Source organism: Peromyscus maniculatus, chromosome 5 (assembly GCF_049852395.1).
Source record: "Peromyscus maniculatus bairdii isolate BWxNUB_F1_BW_parent chromosome 5, HU_Pman_BW_mat_3.1, whole genome shotgun sequence".
NCBI classification, from domain to species: domain Eukaryota; kingdom Metazoa; phylum Chordata; class Mammalia; order Rodentia; family Cricetidae; genus Peromyscus; species Peromyscus maniculatus.
The window spans coordinates 51,685,131-51,706,457 of record NC_134856.1 but is presented as its reverse complement, the minus strand read 5'-3'; the positions used below and the strand labels follow the sequence as shown (position 1 = coordinate 51,706,457).

General features: G+C 48.7%; 1 protein-coding gene across 1 annotated transcript in view; it reads right to left on the bottom strand.

Annotated features, from left to right (window-relative positions):
- The window catches only part of Cdh13 (cadherin 13), a 1,016,171-nt gene extending 995,377 nt beyond the window's left edge, over positions 1 to 20,794 (bottom strand). Inside the window, exon 1 of the mRNA XM_006986350.4 lies at positions 20,411 to 20,794. Coding sequence (XP_006986412.1) covers positions 20,411 to 20,455 — 45 coding nt within the window. The 5' untranslated portion in view covers positions 20,456 to 20,794. The remainder of the gene's footprint in view (positions 1 to 20,410) is intronic.
- Positions 20,795 to 21,327: the final 533 nt, after the last annotated feature.

Here is a 21,327-nt window from a genome sequence, read left to right as displayed (position 1 = left end):
GGTATAGAAATGACTTACTGGGAAGTCCATACTGGAGAGATGGAGGGACTCAGAAGCAGAGAAAGGTACTGAGTTGAACCTCTTCATCCTCCAAAACAGAGCATCTTGGGGTCCAGACAGTCCTGTGCCAAAATAGCCCCAGCAGGGGCTGCACTAAGAAAGGCCAAGTGGTTGGGTTAATAAGGCTTTTAGGATTCCTCATGCCGAGACGGCGGTGCTCAGGCCTCTCCGAGCATCAATTATAAGAGCATAAAACTTGGTGGAATGGAGAAAGGGCACCAAGTTCACAGCACTCACCGGGATCTGATGGGTCTTCGCCCGCCCCCTCTGCACCTCCCAAGTTCTTACTGTGGTGCTTCCAGCTGCTCTCCAATGCCTGGTAAATACCTCACAACTCCGTATTAATGAACAGCATCTATTTATTAATGCTTTTCTCAAAACAGGCAAAGGAAAAGTGCAACTTAGCGTACCTCGTTTATTACAAACTGCAGAAGGCTACTTTCCAAGAGTCAAAGCTACCACAGCAAATTGGCTTGTCTCCCCAGCAAAGATGGGTACTTCCTGCGGAAACTGGTGAAGACTGGGGCTCCAGATGGGCTTTCTCAGAGTGCACTGGGTGATCAAGCTTCAATTTCTTGATCCATTGCTTGGGGGTGGTTCCCAGGAAATGACAAAAGAGTGAGTGGCTAGGAGCTCTGCTCAGTCTCCACTGGAGCTCACCAGGTACTGGCTAAGCTGTTTACAGGAATCCTCCAGGAATCCTCCAGGAGCCCCCTGAGGTAGGAGCTAAACTGCCCTCGCATATTACAGATACAGAGACTGAAGCAGAGCTTTGTGGGATTCTCTGAGGAACACAGGAAGATGGAGCTGAGTCAAATTCTGGCTACTTGATGGCCCCACTCTGACTTGTGATTGTTCTGTTTTCCCTTTTTTGTTTCTTCCTGCTATCCCCAGTCCTGTGTATATCATTCTTCCTTCCTGCCACTGCCTCTGTTCCTTAGCCTCTCACTTGTTACTAAGCTCCCATAACGCTCTGGACTGACCAGTCACTGCATGGATTTCCCTCAAAATGCCCTGGCTTCTCTGCTCCTGTGCCACGTCCAGGTCAATACCCATCATTTGACTGGAACGAATTTCTCAAAGAGGACCAGTGAAGTCTCCCTGCAAACCCCAGGTTCCCTTTCTTTATCAACATCTTATTTCTTCCTTTCCTTCTTCACCACCTGAGAGTTTCTCCCTTCCTGACAGTCCTTCTCTGTCCGCACTTTATAACAATCTGGATTGTTTCTTACCCATGTAGCTAGTTGAACCAACTTTGTATCATCGATATACCCACTTAGCCTATTCATCTATCCATTATATACATACATCTTTCCCTCCAATCATCTGTCACGTATAATATCCATCTTTCCATCTATCCATTAACATATACATCCAACCATCCACCCACTCCACCTACCATCCACTCATTCATCCAACCAACCATCATCCATCCATCGTCTCATCCAACCATTAGGCCCTACCCAGCCACCACCCAGCCATCTGAGCCACTCACTTGCCAACCTACCTATCCATCCTGTTGATCCTATCCAGCCATCCAGCCATCCAGCCATCCAGCCATCCTTCTTTCCATTCTCTAACTCATTTAAAAGGACCCAAGCTCAGATCCGCTATGACCTTGGGCAAGAGACTTCATTTCTCTAATCTTCTAACATTTCACTTATAAAACAGGAAAAATTAAAAGAGTATCATGTAAAAATTGTCAGGATTATATGCAAGAACAGACATAAAGAAATATGCTCTAAAGATCTACTTACTATATATTTATTCTAAGGATAATCTTCATCCATTTAATCAACCTCCAAACACCAGGCTTGTTTCTTCCCTTCTCATTAACCACTGAGCCTCTGAAATCAAACTTGGCCTTTCCTATGACCTTTATTAGCTTGGAAGTTACAATCTTGCCTCCTTCCCTGATCCAACACATCTCCCACTCTGCCCCCCAGATTCATTTTTTCAGAAGCATCATTTTCTTTCCCAAGCCACAACAGGTTCAGAATATATAAAACACCGTTTTTTAGAGATGGTTGAGAGATCTTTTTCTATATTCACTTTTTCAATTTTCTTATCTTTTCATTATAAACACAATACAAACACATCAATGGAGACTTGTAAACTAAAGCGGGGAGAGAACCACAAAGAATCTCATTACACCAGCAAACCTCAGGTAGCAGATTGAGAAATTCCCTCATGCCTACACTCCCGTATGCAGAGGCTTGTTGTGCTAAGAGGATCTGACAGTACATACCACCTCACGCCTAGTGTTCATTTCTCACTTATGTGGTATTTCTCTCCTTATCATCTTCATAGCCATCTTCTTTAATGGCTGTGTAATATTCCATTGAGCTGCTTAACCAATTTCCATTTGCTAGAAATTTAGCCTATTTGTAAGACATTTAGAGCACCAGGCACAAGGCAACCACTCAATAAAGGTTGGCTATTACTACTATTTCCAATTTGAGCTATCACGTATAATATATAGAAATATTTTTGCACAGCTTCTTCCATACTTATCTGTTTCTTTAATACTTAAATGAAGATTGCTGGCCCAGAGGGCATTCCCGGTTTTATGCCTTTTGATTCTGACTTCAATAGACCCAGCTAGATTCCTCCCACATCCACCCACATTTCCTCTGGCCTTTTTCCCAGATGGCATGTTCAGCTTCCCACTGCAGGAATCTACACCTCTGTTGTGAGGCTTTTCCATGAACAAATGTCAGTTTACCCCTGGCAGGGCACTGAGGACAGACCAAAGAAATTCTCCCACTCAACTCTTTGACTCACTGGGGTTACTAACAAGAACCTGGGTGAGAGGTTACTTTTAAGAGTGTGGGTGATTCAAAAGCAGCTGCATCACCGAAAAGCCCACTCCAGCATGGGTGATGAGTCATGAAAGCTGCCCCTGTGGAGCTCCCTGCTTACCTTGAGGCTCTCTAGAAGGCTCTTCTCCCTAGTGACCACTTGCTGATCATATAAGTTTGGACAGGGCCTTGGTGGGTCTGGTAAATGCGTTAGGTTCCTGGGCCTTGTAAGTTGTCCTAACTTCCTGAGTTTTATATGCACCACCTCCCTTTCCAAAAGAGATGTTTCTCGGGTTGGAGGAAATAACTAACAGTCTCTTTTCTTAGTGCTTTCTCTGAGCCTCAAAATTGAAGATCTGGGGCGGCCTTCAGACAACATCAATTCAGATCTTGAGATAATTGGTGAGGGTGCTCCACCCCAGCTCCCAAAGGTCTCCTGGAGAATTAAGCCCCAGACACCCACCGTCGTGACCAACAGCACCCTCGGGTTGCTCTTTTCCTTTGCTCCTCTTGCTCCCTCCCTTCCCTTCAGGTGCCTCCCTGTGGCCTCTACGGCACTCAAATCCTCCCCTCACAACTTGCTTTGGGGAAAGCTCAAACTGAAACTGATATGCCGCACAAGTTGCAAACCTATCCTGTCTGTTCAACTCATCCACACTAGAAGCAGCCAATTTGGACTTTTCTGGGTCTTACTTTTTCTCAGACCAGATGTTTACAAGGTACAGTAGACTACCCCTAACAGTGACATCAGATGGGGGCCATTGCCCTCATTTTATAGGCTTCTTAAGAGAGGTACAGACAGTTTGAGTCACTTGCCCAAGGTATTCCAGGCCCACAGATGCAGGGCTGGTGTTCAAACCATAATTCTGCCTTCTCCCCAAGGTCCAGAACTCTTAATGGCCATGGTGTCCTGCCAGGCACTTCCTGCAGCAATCAGAAGGGCTTGTGGCTAAAATAATAGCCACACTATTAATAGCTATCACTCCATTGTACCGATCCAGTTTCTGCACCCTGCATTTGCATTGACCAGCTCTCAGAGCTGTCTCCATTGCCTCCTGAACATGCTATGAGTATTTCTACCTGGACTCGTGCTTCCCTCAAGCTGGAAACTCTATCCCTTCCTTCTCTAGCTAGTTTCTCTTCCTCCCACTGTGGACTTGGCCCCTTACTGTTTTTACCTCCCTCCAAGCACACCTGTTACTGACACACCTCATTCCCCTTGGCTGCCTCTGTCGATGGAATAGTGACTAGAAACACCTCATAGACCAAACAGAAGCACCCAGAATGGTCCAGCCTTCATCCAAGACAGGTAAGAAATGCCATTTCCCCATGCTCTTATTTGACCTCCTGTAACTTCCTCCTTCTCTTCCTATTGCCTAGACCTCAGCTGCCTTCCATGTCTTTATCTCCATGTGTTGGAAATGTCAGAAAGATTATCCCAAACTTGAAAATAAGACCCATTTGAACATGGCTCGAGCACAAAGTCTCTGCGGAGGCCTCGGTTCTCAGCTCTTCTCTCATTTGCTCTGATCAAATGTCAGATTTCGGGAGGTCAACTGGTCAACTTTGTCTACTAGATATGCAAATATTATTTTAGCCCATAGTACAGAGACCCTGAAGGTAGCATCATATTGCACACTAACCACTCTCAACCCTTACCCTCACACTCTTCCGTCAGATCTGTGCTTCCCAAACACTCTTTGGAGTAGTCATCATAGCATCTTGCTAGTTTTCTCACAGATGAATGAGTTGCAGAGAACACACTGCCCTTTGAAAACTTAAACACAAATGGTAGTTTGCCGCCAACTGTCTTTCCATGGACCCAACTTTAGATGCTGGCCCCTAGTGATGACAGGGTTGGGAGGAGATAAAGGGTCCCTGCTTTTGCTTGACAGGGAGGAAGTTGTGCTTTTAGGTCAGTGCGTCCACGCCTAAGGCTGACTCTGATTTGGGTTACAATGATCAATCGATGGTTGTGCGTCTGTTCCTGATTACTGTAGGGTGCTGAGCAGCATCTCCGACTTCTACTTGCTACCTGTCGGCAACAGCCTACTCCTCCCTCAGACACTGATTGCAAAGTGCTGCCAGGAGCAGTTGCTCCTGGTGACCTCACTTCACAGGCAAGCAATCATGACAGATGTCAAGAGCATCTCCAGGCATTCACAATGACACCCAAACAGTTCTTCCTGATGGGCTCACAATACCCAAAGAGATTCTAGAAACTTTTCAAATGTGGTTTTCAAATGACCACAAACACAGAGTGCTGGGCCCACTCCCAGTGGCTCCATTGAGACTGGAGATTGAATTTCGGAGGTGCTGACACAGATCAGACCTTCTAGGGGCCCATATCTAAGATGCTGACAGCTTGTTTGCCACTGTGTGTGCTATAATGAACTATCCTGAGAGATTTCCTTACACCCAGGGGTTTGGGAAGAGGGTGCAACCCTTGGGAGCCCATTTTTAAAAGCTCAAATGTACACAGAAGTCTCAGAAATGTCCATTTGCAGAAGCATCCACCTCTACCTGGTTTACTTCCTGAGCAACTCCCGAGTTTCCCAAAGTAACAAACAATACAACCATATTTTTTTACAACCCTTATTAGCCCTCTTGTGGAACCAGTGTCTCTTCAAGGCACACTACAAGGTGTCACACCAAGAGAACTGGTCAATGAGAGTGGATTCAAACCATCACATGGCTTTACTTATTCACAGGGAAATCTAAGAACTGGAGGAAGAAAGAGCTGGAGAGTTGGCTCAGCAATTAAGATGGTTGTCCTTCCAGAGGACCCAGGTTTGATTCTCAGCATCCACATAGCAGGTAACAACCACCAGTAACTCTAGTTCCGAAAGATCTGATGCCCTCTTCTGGCCTCCATTGGCACCAGGCATGCATATGGTGCACAGAGATACATTCAGGCAAAACACCTGTAGATATGAAATAAAAATAAGTCTAAAAACAAAACAAAAAAACCACTAGGGGAAGGGGCTGGAGAGATGGCTCAGTGGGGAAGCCACACACACACACACACACACACACACACACACACACACACACACACACACACACACACTGAACTAGGCAAAGCTAACAGACTGTCACCTAGCACTGGGAGACTAGATCACAAACCCTCAAGAGCTCTGAGGTTTTACATCTCCAGTAGTTAGCTCCCAACCCAACTCCACCTGTTCCTCAAAGCTACAAACCCAGAAAGGCACAGACAGCCCCCAAGCTTTGCCTTTGACAAAGCCATAAACACAAATTCTGACCCGAGCCTGGCCGGGAGACTAGCCCTTAGCTGCCCTTGCTGGTCCCACTGTACATAGCTAAAGACTTAGTCATTCTGTATTTAAACATAGAAAAAAATGCAAATAACTAACACACCTGTGAGGGTGAAGAGAGTCATCTCCACAGTGTGGGGGGCTGGAAACTACAGGACCTTATGGGGTTGGAGGTGGTGTCCTTAGGTGGGAAAAGTGGTGAGTCCTGGGTGTCAGCCCAAGACCCCCAGGAGGCCTGAAATCTTAGGTCCCTTCCCATCACCCCCCTGTTTGTAGGAGTCTTTGACAGAACCATCCAAGGTTCAAGCTGATTTGGGTAAATCCTGAATCCTTCTAGAAGATGATATCAACTTGAGCATAATTCCAGTTAGCAAGTCAACCAAGCTCATTCCTCTCTCTTCAGCCTGCCTCCTATGTAAGGGAGGTTGGCACCTGGAATTGGTACAGGACACACCCAGACACCAGATTCTCAGCACAAAGGAGATGTATTACCCCTGGGGGAGCGGCGGGGTGCAGAAGGGGTGTGCTGCAAAGGCAGCAGCAGCAAGTACAAGCAAACAGGAAAAGCAAGAAAGGCTGTGTCTGCGGGAGGGGGTTTTCAGGGGGGAGGGCAGAGCCTGTGCTAGGGCGAGTTGGTAAATCCCGATTGGACGCTTTAGTCAGACAATGAACTTTGATTGTTGGACCTTGGTGTTTTGTCTCAGGAATGAGTCAGTGGCCAAATAAGGGAACAGACCTTGGGGGCTAGCTTTAGGAATGTAATCTAGAGGTCTTTAGCAAAAAGGGGGAGAAGGGTAAAGGGTAAAACTGCAGACACCATGTTTACCCTGCTTGAGCCTGCTAGAGTCCTTCCCCCAACCCCACTCTCTCCGGGCTGCCTGGGGTAAGGAACTTCTTCCTTCTATAGCCTCAAGGTTTTCTGCCAGCCCCTTAGAGCAGAGCGCCTGGGCTGGGATAACAATCAGGTAGATGAAGAAGGTCCTTAATGCACTTTACAAATCAGCAGAAGAGAAGTGAAGAGCCCTGACTTTGTTCTTAATGGGCTCTGGTTACCTGCAGCGCTGGTCCTCACAGGTGACTTTAATTGGATGAATCCAGCCTGAGAAAAATCTGTGCTGCCATCAAGAGTGAGATGTAAGCCCGAGCTACCTAGTTCTTGATCCTGATACCGGACCTTGCACACACCAAGTCTTTAATACCCATGTCTCTCTAAAGTGAAGGGCGTAGAAGAGTGAGGTGGTGAATTTCCAAGGTCAACTCGATTTAGAATCGTCATGGAAACACTGCTGGGTTTGCCTGGGATGGTGTTTACAGAAAGGTTCAAATGGAGAGGCCAGGCCCACCCTGAAGGTGAGTAGCACTGCTTTATGGCTGCACTGGGGTCCACTACCAAGCCAAAGGGAGAAAGCATGTGGAATCCCTGTGTTCATCTCTCTCTGCTTCCTGACTGTGGATGCAAAGAGACCAGCTGCCTCATGCTCCTGCCGCCATGCCTTCCTCTCCATAACAGCTGTACCTGTAAACTGAGTCAAAATAATCCCTTCCCTCCTGACGTTGCTTCTTACCAGGTCCTTGGTTGCAGCAATGAGAAAGGGTAACTAATACCCGCGCTGTGACCAAGTTCATGGAAGTAAGGTGAAACGAGACCATTTGTCTTAGTTAAGGTTTCTGTTGCTGTGACGAGATACCATGACCATGGCAACTCTTATAAAGGAAAACAGTTTGTTGAGGTGGTACCTTACAGTTTCAGAGGTTCAGTCCATTATCATCATGGCAGGGAGCATGGTGGCATGCAGGCAGACATGGTACTGTCTACATCTTCATCAGAAGGCAACAGGAAGTGGACTCAGTGTCACACTGAGTAAAGCTTGAGCAAAAGAGACCTCAAAGCCTTCCCTCACTATGACACACTTCCTCCAACAAGGCCACACCTACTTCAACAAGGCCGTACCTCCTAATAGCGCCACTCCCTTTGGGGGTCATTTTCTTTCAAATCACTACACCATTCATGGTGAGTGCCTGCAGGAAAGGTCCTGTGTGCAGGCACCAAGTACCCAGAGCCCTGAGCCTGGGCTGCCCTGCCCCAGAGTTGCCTGGTTTTCTGTCTAATCACACTTTGGTTTTATTGAGACACAATTAAAATAACATGAATTGCACCTTGTCAAAATACACATCGCTGAGGGTTTAGATAATATGTTCACCGCAACAGCAGGTGCTGATCGGCACTACTATCCCATTTCAAAACATTCCTAGCATCCCAAAGAAACCCCTTTTCCATTTAGAGTCCCTCCTTCCTACCCCTCCCAAGCCCTAGGCAGCCACTAATATGTTTTCTGTTTCCATGGGTTTGTCTACCCAGAACATTTCCTTCCATTGTATAGATTCATACAGCATGCAACCTTGTGTGCTTGAAACTGAGTTTGAATCTCCACCCTAAAGCTGTGTGACCTTTTTCAGGCCTCCAGGACCTTCCCCACGTGGGCAATGGGATCAGAGTGGATTCTTCATTACATGACTAGGTGAGCTGCTACATTCAAAGCTCCAGAGAGGGCGTCACTCATAGCCAACCCCTCACATGGAGGTCACCTCACTCCTAGTCAGTACTGCATACCCAAGGGGTCCTCACCCAGAGTCAACACCACACAGACAGCCACAACTTTGGCTAGTGTTATGTCTGCATCTTCAGCTCTCCTGCCCTGAAGCACCCGGCTGGAATAAGAGATAAAAATGAGGTAGCACACAGAAGAGGAAATACCTTCGCCCTTCCCACTTCCTAGCCAGATGAGGAATGTATGATCAGGAGCCCAGCTTAAAGGGGTGCAAGGAGTCTCATCATACACACATTTAACTATCACAAATCTAGTTCTTTTACCAGGAAAAAAAAAAAAAAAAAGACAGAAGGGAAAAAAACCAATGTAACCACTGCAATTAAGTGTTGTGAAATTATATCGTGTCTATATTCTTTGTTATGCACTGTACATGGCCGCATGCATTATACATTTTTCTATATTGATTACAGCACAGGCTTGCATACACAAAACCACGCATACTGCACTTTAATGGGCAACTTCAAAGATTTCAAGGTTAATGACAACTCTGTGTTTGCTTTAAACCCTGACTTTACAACCCAACCTCTGAGTAAAATTCAGCTCCATTGTATGTCAGCAATACCAATTTAGAATTATTCCAGATGAATTAAATCAACAATAACAAAGTGGAATCTCTCTAGATGAATCCAACCAACCAACACACAGTCCAGAGCTGGATAGGAGGCTGCCACTGACTCCAGTTGTTCAACACCCACCCACCAAGCACCATTTCTGTTCTCCACAAACTCACAGCATCACTTTGAAAGCAAACCACAGGATCACAGGGGTCAGGGAGTGGCAGAACAACGGGGTTAAGGAAACAGGGAGAGAGTAATCTGTTACCTGGCCCCCAACAGAAAGGCAGTAGCTGTAGCCTCTCTCCCTGCCAATCCCTTGTCTGCTTTGTCATATTTCATAGCACTTGTTGCCACCTGATGGACAACATATGTCCCCCTGCTCATCTGTGTCACTGTGAATGCTCGCCGGGAGGCATCTGGTCTACCTTACTCATTTGGGCATTCCTGGTGTCTTGAAGGGTGTTTCACACTTAGCAGATGCCTGCTAGCCATGACTTTCTGAATGACTGAGGGCCATTTCTTTCAGATGCTTTACTTTTCTCCCATGTGCTGTCCTCCAGATAGCCACAGTCCACTCCTCTCACCTCAGTTTGCTTCCTTGTTAATTATCTAAAAGTAGTGGGGATATTTTCTATCTCAAAGGCAAGGTTAAGGTAGCAACCCGGGGCATTAGCAGAGTGTGACCATCTAGTGGGAAAGAGAGTATCTGGAGATATGTGCTCACCCCAAATCAGAAGGCTCAAAAGAATGCCCGGCATATGAGGAAATGGTTCAGCTGATAAAGCTCAACACGAGGCCAGAATTTGGATCCCCGGAACCCACATAAAACCAAGCCGGCATGGGGGCCTCCTGTAATCCCTGTACTCAGGATGCAGAGATGGGGTCCCCAAGACAAGTTTGCAAGCTAGATGAGCCAGACTTGGTGAACTCTGACGTCATGAGGGGATCCTACCTCAATAAATAAAGTGGAGAGTTATCAAAGAAGACACCAGTGTCAGCTTCGGGCATCTACATGCACACACATGTTCCCATACACATGTATACTCATACAAACAATGCATGCACACACATTTGCGCACATGTTCCCACTCCCATGTAAACACACACACACACTCACAACAAGATAAATAAATAAATAAATAAATAAATAAATAAATAAATAAATAAATAAATAAATAAAAATTTAAAAGGACTGTCCATTACCACAGTCCATTCTTCCATCATTGGCTCTATGTGTGGAGGGAGGTTGCAGGAACTCCTGACAATAGTGGATGGGATGCCACATACTCATGCCAGGTCAAATACCTGCATGCCTCTCCATTCCTCTGCCCAGGAACCCACAAACCCATGGATGCTTTACCACACCAACAAAGGCTCAACAGAGAAAATGCAGAGGAGTGGGTGGCAGCAGGGCACTAGCAGAAGGTGGGCACAGGTGAGCTCTAGCTGCCCGTCTTTCAGGCGGATGGTTCAGAAATTTTACATAGTTTCCCTGTGGGGGCCTCCAGCAACCATGAGCCCATTGTCCATGATGGTATTCAATCAGTGACACAGGCATCATTGGTTCAGTGCACCCCTTCTCCCATGTCTCTCTGTCTTCACTCACTCACTTCTGAGCCCTTGGGTCAACTTCCGGATGAGTCCTTTGCACCCAAGCTTGTATCTCCATTGAACGAAGATGCAGTGCTGACACCAGTGTACATTTGAATACCAAGAAAGCCTTTAGGGTTCCAGAGCCCTAATCACCAGTGAGAGCTAAATTACAACCTGTCTTAAAGCTGCTCTGAGAACTTACCCAGGGCTTTCACAGGGGCCCGTGGCACAGCAGCGGAATCCCGTATTAAGAAGATGTATATGTGTGGTGGGGGCGGGGTTATTTCCTTGCCAATGATCATGACCTTAAGCAACCTATAAAATCTTCACAACTCATCAGGCCTCCCTGCATCTCCAGATCCATGTGTGTACGTATTTATGTGTGAAGGTGAACACGTAAGTGCCTGTTCGTGTAAGTTCATGTACATGTGTATATACTTGTAGAAGCCAGAGGACAAACTGGAACGCCTTTCCTTAGGTAACATCCACCTTGGGATTCTTTGGGGTTCTGATTTGTTTTGAGACAGGGTTTCATCAGGCAGTCCTGGCTAACCTGACCCTTACTATGTAGGCCATGTTGGCCTTGAACTTACAGAGAGCTACTTGCCTCTGCTTCCTGAGTGCTAGGATTAGAGACATGTGCCACCCTGCCTGGCTCACCTAAGATTGTTGTTTGTCTCTAAAACAGGGTCTCTCACACCACCACACCCATCTTTCCCTTTTCTCAGTTTGATTCTCATGAGAAGCTGGTCCATTTGACAGATGAGACCACTGAGTCTCCTCTGCTGAAGGTCACATTGTGAATGAAATGAGGGCTTGAAATAGCTTCCAAGTTCATGGTGTGTGGGAGTCAGTTAATAACAACTTTCAAGATACCCACTGTGAATGTTTTAGGGAACTTACAGGTTTGCAGATGGAAACTGTCCACAGTGGGAGTATTTACACCACAGAAATGGTCAAATAGTGTAAACTACATGGTTTAGATGTGTGTGTATGTGTGTAGAAGGTGAGATAGAGAGTGAGGGAGAGAGAGAGAGAGAGAGAGAGAAAGAGAGAGAGAGAGAGAGAGAGAGAGAGAGAGAGAGAGAGAGAGAGAGAGAGAGAGAGAGAGAGAGCTGTTAGGCACTTAGCAAAGCTCCATTGCCTGGCACCCAGTTGGATATTCTTATCCCGTGTGCAGAGCGTGGAAGTCACTGACGACACACCGCACTCTGGAAGAAAGGCTTGTTAGCATTCGCCGAGTGACTCTGAAAGTGGTAGATCATTATTTGCTTCATGTTAGAAATATTTCTAGTGCTGCTGATTGAATGTTCACAAAACCATTAAAAGGCTTGGCAAGGCTCCTCTCAAATATCTTTTGCATGAAAAGTCTCAGAGATTGGTTAATTGTAGAGGCTTCACCCGGGTCGCTCTAATCAAGGACATATCCAGGCCCCCATGGTGCCCATCCCCAATGTAGGCATAGACAGGGTTTGGGGTCACCCATATAATGGGGTCCAGATGGCCCTCTAAGCATGCACAGTCTGGCTAGCACCTCTGCCCTGACATACATGTAGGTGCTCAGCTAATGTCGAGCACCTATGTTCCTCTTTGAGTGACAAGTTCCCATTAGAAATGTCAGAACTGAAGCAGGATCCCTTCCCCTCAGCCCTTGTCTGACATCTCTAACCCAGCCACCCCTATATCTTGCAGGTCTCCCCACAAATGCCTTCATCTGCTTTTATGACACGTGTGTCCTGTCACCTCTCTTCTGGTTGTCTCCACTCCATGAGCTCAGGCCCATGGTATCTTCTTGAGGCCATATCCCACTCCAGACATTTGCTGCACTGAAGTTGGGTGACCTTCTGAAAGTGGAAATCGAACCATGTTCCTCTACACCCTCCCCTTGTGAACTTCATGGCTACCTATCACTTGGAAACAAACATTAAAACTCTTGAAGCGACCAACACAGGCCCAAGGGCTTGCCACCTCCTGGCCACACCCCAGACCACTGTCCATGCTGGACTGTCCCCTTCTGCACAGAGGCTTCAGCCAGTCTGTGCCTTCTTCCTAGAATGCCTCTCCCATGCCTCTCCTCTCCAGGGCTTCACCAACCGACTTCTTCCTGAAGCGTTGAGATCCAGCATATCGCTGCCAGAGAAGCCTCCCAGACCCTTTATCTAGGTCTCACGCCTTGCCTTTCTTATTCCCATTGTCCATCTGTTCATCCATCCATGTTTGCCGAGTGCCAATGCCGGGCACTGTTGTGAACCACAGGGACACAGACTTGGATGAATCAGATCACAATAGCTCGTACCATCATGGGATGGATATTTCAGTAGAGGAGAAAGATAAAAAACCCAGACAAGCACAAGATGCATGGTGGCACGGCCTCACACAACCCTGTTACCTTCCTTCACCATGGTTGTCTCGCTTTTCAATTATTCATTAATTGATATTGATCCCCCCTACCAAGCAGAGCCCCAAGAGAACAGAAACTGAATCTGCCATATTAGCAACAGGACCCTAAATACACCAGTGTTACATGGAGCACAGTGGGCCTATACAGAAATCTTAGGTATCTGTGGGCGCACTAGTCCGAAGTGAATTCTAAGGTCAATTTACTTTGGGCCTGGGACCTGGGATGGAGAATCCCTGATGACTAAAACCCTCACCACACCCCTTTGAAAAGTCTCTATGTACCGACTTTGCCTGTAATTTTGAGCTGAACCAAGGGGCAGATGATTTTTTTGATAGAGACAGATGGCGTTGGGGGCCAGGCAGTCTTAACTCTGTTGTTAAAGCACAAAGCTATCATAACAATTCTATAAACGAATAGGTATGGCTTCGATCCAAATGAACTATTTATAAAAACAGACTTCAGGCAGGAACCAGCCCACAGGCTATAACTTGTCACCTCTGAGTCAGATGTCCCTAAATGCCCACAGCTCCTGGCAGTTGAGAGTGAGCTTACCCAGCCCATCACAGCTATGGGTTCTACCGCAATGTCCAGACACTCTCTGGAGAGGGACAGAAAGATTCTCCCAGAAGCACATGCTTCCCGAGTGCACAGCAACCATCCTGGTCTTGTATCACAGGACACACATGGTTCACTGCCACCTGGGAGGGAAGCAACAGCAGCAGCCCAGGGGACCAGGAGGCAGGGATGATGAAGGCTGCTGCATTCCTTTGCGGGCCTCCAGGCTCTGCAGGAGGCTGAGCTCATTTCCGGCCCTGCCTGGGCATGTGTCAGGACTTCTGCCCTCCACCCAGTCCGGCGGCTTGTATTCAGCTGGGAGACACAGGGTCTTTGTGCCTCTGCAGCAGATCGGTGACACTGGCTGGTGTCTTTGAAATTAGATGTGACATGCCAAAACATGCCTATTGCTAATGTTAATTTTCAAGAACTTGACTTTGCCTGGCAGTGGGGGGGGGGGGGAAATCACTTTACTTCCAGAATGTGTAGTTATATTTAACCTTGTTTGCGGGGGGCGGGGGGGTCCTGTAGCTATGGCAAGCAAAAGGCCTACCCACTATGGTGGGATGAAACACACACAGGTTACTGCAGTGTTTATGGAGCCAGAGAACCTCAGCCACGGTGCTGACACTGTGTGCAGGGCCAATCCGCTGTTCCAAACAGACACAGAATATCACAGCAGCTTCAGGGCAGCCCACATGGAGGTTTGAATGAGACATATCCTTCACTGGCTCAGGTATTTGAACACTTGGCTCCTAGTTGGTAGCACTGTCTGGGGAGTGAACGCAGCCTTGCTGAAGGAAGTGTGTCACTGGAGCCGGGTTCGAGTTCATAGTCTTGCCGCACTTCCAGTTTGCTTGGGGCTTCGTGTTTGTGGTTGAGACTGTGATTTCTCAGCTTTCTGCTCCTGGCCCCTGGCTGCTGGGACATCTTGATGTTGAGGGTATAGCATACCAGAGTTCACATATCATATATCTCTAACATAGCAGGGTTCACAGGGGACTCGGGGCTGCAGGGGGCTGCTTGTCTTCATGTTGTTACTGTGAGCGGAGCAATGGTCTGGGTGTTGTTGGCCCTCAACAGCACTGGCCATCATGTCCTTGGGGAGGAGGGGTTGTCTTGGTTCCAAAACTCACATCTGCACTTCATCACAGGGACCCAAAAGTCTCCCGCTCCTCCCTTCTACCATCATTATTACTGTGCGTCACTATTATTATGTGAATGTATGGTATGTGTGCTCATGAGTGGGGTGCACATGTTTGTGTGCCCACGTTCAGATGCTAGAGGAGATCTAGGGTGTCCTGCTCTACCACTCTACAGACTTCCTCGCTGGATCTGGAGCTTGGCTGGCGGTCACCAAGCCCCGGTGATCACCCTGCCTCCACCCCTCACAGTGCTGGGGTTACATTTGGTTTGGGGAATTTGAACTCAAGCCCTCGTGCTTGTACAACAAGCACGCTTACCCAGAGGGCCAACATCCCAGTCCTAGGAAACTTCCTTTTAAAGTAGCATATCGCGTAGACGTTACCCACATGGGTTTGATTGGGCCTCGGTTTGGGACAGCAGCATCAGTCAGCTATAGGGTCGAGTAGGCAGAGTTCCTACAGTAAGTGCATGGCTTCCAGGAGGAGATGGGGAGGATTGTGGCCAAATGCAAAGCAGGTTCTGCCTGAAGGGGGCAGTAGCAACTCAGCGCATGCCAACCAGCGTGGCGTGGAAAGATCTTAAGTAGCCAGGGCCTCTGGGCTTTCAAGAAATACAGGAAACCTGGATTGTCTTTTAAATGTAGTGATGTCGTGAATTTTAAAAGATTTGGGTCACCAGTTACCTTCATGGGTTTAAGTTGGCCGGCTGGCCATTGCCAGTCTGAATCCCTGCCTAGAAGCTGGGGTGGAAGAGTTGGGATAGATCCCATCAAGCAGACAGGTGACATGAGGTTCAATTGGCTAGCCCCCAGTCCACCTCTCCCACCGGGCTCTGGCTAGGTGGGAACAAGTCTGACATGGTATTTCTCCACATTAGCCTCAACCCAGGAGAGAAAGATGACTCTCATCCTTAACCCCAGACTACAGCCACCATCCTGTATCTCTGGTGTCAGAGGAGACAGGCCATGGGGAATTGTGTTGGCAGCATCCCTCAAGAGGCCAGATTTTCCAGGACGTCTGGACACCTCGCTGACAGCTAAATGGAAGAGGGCCCCAAGCCTCTGGCCACTTGATTCGATTCTACTGGACTGATCATTGTGATTGGATGACAGACGAATATTTCCCTCTCCTTTTCAGGAGGTGCTGGAGCTCAAGCTGTGACTGAGGGGTTCTCTCTCCTGGTAGGTGTGTCTTGGAAAAAAAAAATATCTTCCTTCCCAGGCAGAATGGTTCCTGCCTCTGCTGCCTAAAAAATAAAACCAGCTCCAACTGAAATCAAAACACCAGGAAATGTCCAAACTTCCTCCTAGTCCACACTGCATTGTCCACAAAATCCTTTGAAAATTGTTCCTGCACTCACCCTCCAGGGACCCAGCGTGGAAGAGTAAAGACAGAACGCAGGAACACAGCACTAAGGAGAAAGGGGAGGAGAAGGATGGAAAGACAGTGGGAAACAACAGACCCTCCCATCCAGGACAGTGTGCAGTCGAAAATCTAGAATAAAAAGTGTTTCGTTTTGATGGACCTGTTTCGCTTCAGCAGAATTCTCCAGAATAAGAGCTGCAGGCTGAGAATTTTGTAAGGCTGTGGATGGAGCCCCCTTCTGGAGAAAATTTTCATCAGGTACAAAACAAGATCAAAACATACAAAGATGGGCATGTGTGCACACACACACAACCACAGAACGATTTTGGGCTGTTAAGATAATATGCCTGTCATCAGGTAGGAACTGAAAGCATAGCTTAGTCTTTTCCTTGCTTTCCATGAAATAGAAGTTATCTGGGCTCTTGAGTAGCTGTGTTTTTCGACAGAAAGGAAAGGTGAGATTCTCAGGACCTGAGCTCTCCCTTCATCTAGAGAGTTAACTTCAGGTGGCTGGTCACTTGTCACAGCCAAGTCCTAGTACTGGAAGATAGCGGCATGATTGGCATGATTTTTTTGGTGGGTGATTTCACGCTAACACATGGAGGATTCTTCTAGAAGGAAATAGATTTTATTTAGGAGATTTCAAGACACGAAAAGGGAAGAAGGGAGGAGACAGAAAAGGGAAGGTCTGCTGAGAGGACCTTGGAGGCTTCCAGTAACTCGGTGGAATTACACAAATCCAGGTCACATACTCAGCCTAGTACTGTATCAAAACTATTTTGGGATTTGCTAAAAATATTTATAATGATGTTTAGACATGGGAACTTTCACCACTGTGAACCCTTTCTCTTCCCCCCTGTTTCCCTGGAACTTCTGAAATAGTGCAGTCTGCCACAGGTGGAAGGCACCAGGCTGGGGGTGCCCTCTCAGACTCTGAGTCCCTGCCCTCATTGGAAAGGCTTTGCACATGGACCAGGGTCTTAAAATAGAGCAGGCAGAGTGGCGGCCACATGAGAAGATGTGGAGACTCCCTTGAGGTCCTGAAAGGCAAGATGCTCACTCTCAGAAAGAACTTTCCACTTTAAGCCAACCGCACAGAATTCCATGAAATTCTTTCGGGCACTCTGGAGGGACAGCTCTCCAGACCTGAGCCACTCCCTAGAAATTAATTCTTGGGGGATTGCTCATGCATGGTGAGAAACTGGGCTGGGTGGAAGCGCTGCCTCATGGGAGTGGGCAATCCCATCCACAGTGGAATTTCTAACTCACACTTCTGTGTTCATTTGTTGCCCATTCATAACAGTAGCCAAATTCCAGCCGATACTTCCAGAATCGTTTTTCCCAGAACACCCCAGGAGAAAAGAGAGGTCTTCCAGCCATTATTGTTTAGAAGCTTCCCGCCCCCCCCCCCAACCCTTCCAAATTTGGAAAGTGGCAAGTCTGCCAATGAGCAACCAGAGGCTGATAGCTTCCAAGCTGGGCCCAGTGCCTGCTGTATGTATGAGTGTGTGGAAAAACACACACGGGCTTGCCCTAGCTCTGCAGGGCAGTGACTAATTTGCTCTATCCCATTGTTTTCCCCTTTCTTCTGTTTTCTTTCTGCCTCAGGAAAGTTTGGGTTAGGCTTGTTGACTCAAAGCCTCCGAGACACCCCAACCCAGATGCACACACCCACTTTTCTGGATGACACAAAGAACCCCTGCACTTAAACCCCTTGCTGGTGAATGCTGGTGAACTCAACTACACCTTGCGTGGGTAGAGACTATTTCCCCTCCGGGTACCACTTCCGGGAGAACATCAGTTACCGTCCTAAAGCAGATGCGTGCTCTGATTATGCACGCCAATCAAAGAGAGAAATAAGCCCCTCAGGGCTGGCCATTTATTTCCAGTTCAGACGCAACCAAGTGTGCTTTCAAAGCCCACTGTGCCAGCCTGCCCTGCAAGAGGAGACACACCAGTTGCTTTGCAGAGGCACCCTGTTTGAAGCCCCTAGCCCCAGCCCTGGAAGCTTTCCCAAGCTCTCCCATAGTTTGCTTTGCTCACAAAAAAAACATCAGTTTGGATGAGCCCTGGAATCACACTGAAGGAGAAACACGAAGACAGGAAAACTATCAAAGTCCCGGGTAAGGCAATAGTCCATGCCCCAGATGCTAACACATTGCCTAGGGCTGCCTGTTGCATGCAGCCTTGTCCACCCAGCAGCCTAGCAGTTCTAAGGGCTCATAGTGATGGATTCTTCGACTGTGGAGAACCTGGCAACTCAAATAGGGTGAAGAACTCGCCCACGGTGGCTATACTAGCAGCAGAGGGCAGGAAGGATCTGCCTGGATCTTTCCATCCAGGTATGCTCTTCCCCACCTTGCTAATTGGGAGACATACAACCTACTACCTGAGGGATAGTTAGAGCCCTAGAGATGTGGACAGCTGATTCAAAGGCAAGCATAGTATTCAGAGCAGGACCCCTAGAGAACCAGCAAACAAATTCCCGGTGGGAAAGGAGCAACTGTGTGGACCCCTGGGCTGTGTGTCCACTGAAGATGTCAGAAGTGAGGACGGGAGAGCCTGGCCAGTGGTTAGCATCTTACCCTTACTTGGGGTCACACACACACACACACGCACACACACACACACACACACACACACACACACACACACACACACACACACCACCCTTGAGTCGTTTCTATGGTCCTTGCATTTCTCGGATGCTAGCTCCTCTCCAGCTGCCATCTCCTCTTAGAAGGCTACCTATACAACCCTGACTTCCTTTCTTCTTTTCCACTTCGTGCTCAACCATGTGCCTTTTCCTCTGGCACCCAAGAATCCTGGCCAGAAACTCAACACCCATGCCTCAGGCATTCCCTCTCTTCCTCCACTCTCTTCTGCATGGCTCTACACTTCTCCTACCCACTTGTAGGCTGCCAGTTCTGGGCCCCAGAGGGTGCCTAAAAGGACAAGGAGGGACTGAGTCAGTATGTTCTCTGGAGCTTCAGTCCCCGGGGGAGTGCTGGGCGTGCCCCCTTAGCCACCAATGCCTCTGGTATGTCCCCCAAGCATTGCTATCCTACACCCAAACTTCCAGGGATCTCTGAGCTTCAGAGCTTCAGCCTGGCTGAGGAGAGACCCCGGAACGCCTCTCCCCGGCTCTGCCAGCCCTGCCCAGGCACCGCAGCGATCTGGAGGGTTACCCAGCAGCTGCAGCCTGGTGGGGAGGCTTGAACTTTTTCCTTACGCTCAGCACCACCCGCCCGGGGAAGACAACAGAGGCTGCAGCCTGGCTCGGGCAGGAGCTCCAGCTGGCTGGACAATGGGGGCCCAAGAAGCTGGGGTACTGGGCCTGCACTCTGGAGAGGGGACCGCGCTAAGGCCCTTCCGAGCCTGGGGCTGGAAAGCCAAAAGACCCCAATGCGGGAGCGGCGGGCGCCTGTGCTTTGAACGACAGCAGCAGCCGGGCTGCGGAGATCCGCTGGCGGGAGGCGCCTTGCAGCTCGCCAGCCGGGCTGGGCGAAGAGAGGACGAGCGCCCCGGGAAGTCAGTGATGCCAGCTCTGGCCTCTCCCAGCCCGGCAGCCCCGCAGCCCGGCAGCTCGCGATCCCGAACGCAACAGCTCTTCCCCGGCTAAGACGCTGGGCTAAGGGGGCAAGCACAACGCCCAGGAGTCGCCTGGAAAGGAGTGTGTATCCGATACACGAGATTCTGGAGGAGGCGAACCAAAGTTACCACACTTGATGTCAGCCAGGATGTCGCCCCTGCTTGCAAAAAGGCTCTGTCCTCCCCGGAACGAGCGTGTACACACACACACACACACACACACACACACACACACACACACACACACACACACACCGAGACTAGCCGGCATGGGGAGCCAGGCCCCTCTAGGATCGGAGCTGGGGGTGACCTCGCATCTGAGCGAGCCGGGTCTGTCTGCACGGCCGCGTCAGGAGCCCCGCGACCCTCCGATCGCTCCTGGCCATCGCCAAGCAGGGCGATCCAAATGCAGAAAGCAGGTGCGGAGCGCGCTGCCAGCGGCTCGCGTTCCCTACCTGGGACAGCAGAACGCACAAGGCGAGCGGAGTTCTCAGCTGCATCTTGCCCGACTAGAAGAAGCGCCTGGCGGCGTTTGCATTCATACACGCGGCTGCACTGAGCATATTTTCCGTGGGAGCCAGCCTTTGAGGAGAGGCTCTGCCTCGCCAGCCAGCCAACTTCCCAAATAGATCAGCGGCAGCATCGCGAAAGCATTGGGTAGCGGCTGATGACCAGGACCAATGGCTTTACAAGACGGATTCCTTCATAACGCTCCCTCGTTTTGCATGGCAGATAGGGGCGAGCACCTCACGGGGGGAGAGCCCCCTCAGAGCAAGGAGGCAGCACGCTGGCTTTTTTTTTTTTTTTTTGCACTCCTGGGGCCCAGCCTCACAAATCAGGCTGGGCAATGCCAGCCGATTCCACTTTCCCTGAGAACTGGAATTGCACCGGGGACTGGCAGCCACTTCTTACACAGTGCAAAAAGATTCTCTTTATTAAAATGTTAATAAGATCCACTTTATTCCCAATAAATCACATAAAATGACCCCAGCAGCCCCAGCCCTGTATGTCCTTAAAGCCTTACTGGTAGATTTCTTTGCCTTTGGTGCCCCCCCCCCCGCCCCATTTTTTCTTTCCTCCCCCAAAGTGGCTCTGCCACAGTGGTGTTTGGTGTTTTTCTGCCATCACACAAATCACAAAGAGGACAGATCAATTCTAGCTTGCAGGAAAAATCCATCAAGGAGCAATAGATTTTATTAACTGCTCAGGTGAGAGTGTGACTGGCCTCCACTCCACAAGCGTGCACCAAAGCCAGGACCATGACTTGAGCAAATTCTGTTTTTCCCCTGTGGATGTGACCTTTCAGGGGCCCCGAGCAATTCCTATGGGCTCAAAATAGTGCTAGCCGTGGCTCGTGGAATTTTACAATTGG